The sequence below is a fragment of the Myotis lucifugus genome, unplaced genomic scaffold (genome assembly GCF_000147115.1).
Source record: "Myotis lucifugus unplaced genomic scaffold, Myoluc2.0 scaffold_899, whole genome shotgun sequence".
NCBI lineage: Eukaryota > Metazoa > Chordata > Mammalia > Chiroptera > Vespertilionidae > Myotis > Myotis lucifugus.
Window position 1 is genome coordinate 183,322 of NW_005871947.1, and position 1,866 is coordinate 185,187.

Genomic DNA, 1,866 nt, shown 5'->3' on the forward strand with positions numbered 1-1,866 from the left:
CGCAGAGCCAGGCTGCAGCCACAGGGCCGGTTTGAACCGGCTGGGTGGGCAGCAGATTCCAGATGGGCCACATCTGGGAGGCTGTGGTCACCCTGTGGCTCCCCAGGGACCAGAGGGAATTGTGGGCCTGGCCAGGCGGGGCTGGGAATATGGTGCCCAGGACAGAGGGCCTTTCACCACGCCCTCTGTCTGGGCCAACCATCCAGGCAGCCTTCCAGGATGGCGGGACAGTCCCAGGGTTGGAACCCTGCAGGGGAGAGAAGCGAGTGGGGGGGTGTGGAAAGGGGGAGATTCAGAAACTGGGGACCCTCTGAGGTCACACAGCATCTCTGCTGTGAGCCCGGCGCCCCAGTGGGACGTGTACCTGCCTGCCATCCGAATCCGCAGTGAGCACGAGGTGGCCTCTCCCCGTGTTCGCTGGAGTCGCTCACCGATGGGGGGGGAGCACGGCCGATGTGGTCCACGCCCACTTCCCAGGGAAGAGACTGCAGTGCAGCCAGGGGACCCCTGCAGGAGCCCGGCGGGCACTGGCCATGAGACCTGCCTCCTGTCCTCGGTCCCGGCGGTCGTGTAGGAAGCATTCTCAGCTGAGGGGGTTAGTCCAGAACCTTGACCTTCTCCAGGGGCCCCAAGAAGTGAGACCAAGACCAGAGAGAAGAGAGGGGCCTGGCCAAGGCTGAGCACTTGAGGGGCAGGGCCTTGGGCTCTCTGCCCGAGCAAATCGCTGCCCCTCTTGGCCTCTGCCAGCCTCCTAGCCAGTGCCAGTACCTGTGCGGCGGGGAGCGGGGGGTTAGTGAGATCTGAGGCCAGGCAGGTGCAGGGCATGTAGGGAGTAAGGGCTCAATACAGTCTCCCCAGAACATTCCAGGCCTGAGTTCTCCAGTCTTGGGGTGCAACTGTCTCTGAGGAAGCCAGCGACCCAGGTGCATTCATCCCGCTGGTCACTAACCATGGACTTGACGGGTGTCCCCACCTTGTCTGTCTGTCTGTGGGCACAGGGCGCCCCTGCCTGCCTGAGTGGGACCACCTCCTGTGCTGGCCGCTGGGGGCGCCGGGCGAGTTGGTGGCGGTGCCCTGTCCCGACTACATTTACGACTTCAATCACAAAGGTAAGGCGGCCGGGATAGGGGGACCTCGGGACCCCAGGGCTTGCAGCTCAGGGCGTCAGTGGCTGCAGACCCCTCTGCCCCCCTGACCCTCCCGCGGACCCGCAGGCCACGCCTACCGTCGCTGTGACCGCAATGGCAGCTGGGAGCTGGTGCCCGGACACGACCGGACGTGGGCCAACTACAGCGAATGCCTCAAGTTCCTGACCAACGAGACTCGTGAGCGGGTGAGAGCCTCCCCCGCCCGCACCATGGGTGACCCTGACCGAGCCCTGACCTCTCCAGCACCCCTGACCTGGCCTCCGCCCCTCACCCCGTGCCTCCCCCGGACAGGAGGTGTTTGACCGCCTGGACATGATCTACACGGTGGGCTACTCCGTCTCGCTGGCCTCCCTCACCGGGCTGTGCTCATCCTGGCCTACTTCAGGTGGGCGGGGCCTTCGCTAGGTGGGCGGGGCGGTGGGGGCGGGGCCTTCTCTAGATGGGCGGGGCCTTCTCTAGATGGGCGGGGCCAGGTGGGCGGGGCCTTCTCTAGGTGGGCGGGGCCTTCTCTAGGTGGGCGGGGCGATGGCGGGGAGGGGCCTAGATCAGGTGGGCGGGGCCTTCTCTAGATGGGCGGGGCCTTCTCTAGGTGGGCGGGGCGGCGCACCCCTTCCCCTCTCTCCCCCTACCCCGCCGGGTGTCCCGACCCACTCGCCCGGCGCACCCCTTTCCCCTCCTCGCAACTACATCACATGCACTGTTCCTGTCCTTCATGCTG

At 66.4% G+C, this 1,866-nt stretch overlaps 1 protein-coding gene across 1 annotated transcript in view; it reads left to right on the top strand.

Annotated features, from left to right (window-relative positions):
• Positions 1–1,866, top strand: part of PTH1R (parathyroid hormone 1 receptor) — an 11,160-nt gene that overhangs the window by 4,734 nt on the left and 4,560 nt on the right. The window contains exons 3-5 of the mRNA XM_023747532.1: positions 999–1,109; positions 1,215–1,333; positions 1,440–1,533. Coding sequence (XP_023603300.1) covers positions 999–1,109; positions 1,215–1,333; positions 1,440–1,533 — 324 coding nt within the window. The remainder of the gene's footprint in view (positions 1–998; positions 1,110–1,214; positions 1,334–1,439; positions 1,534–1,866) is intronic.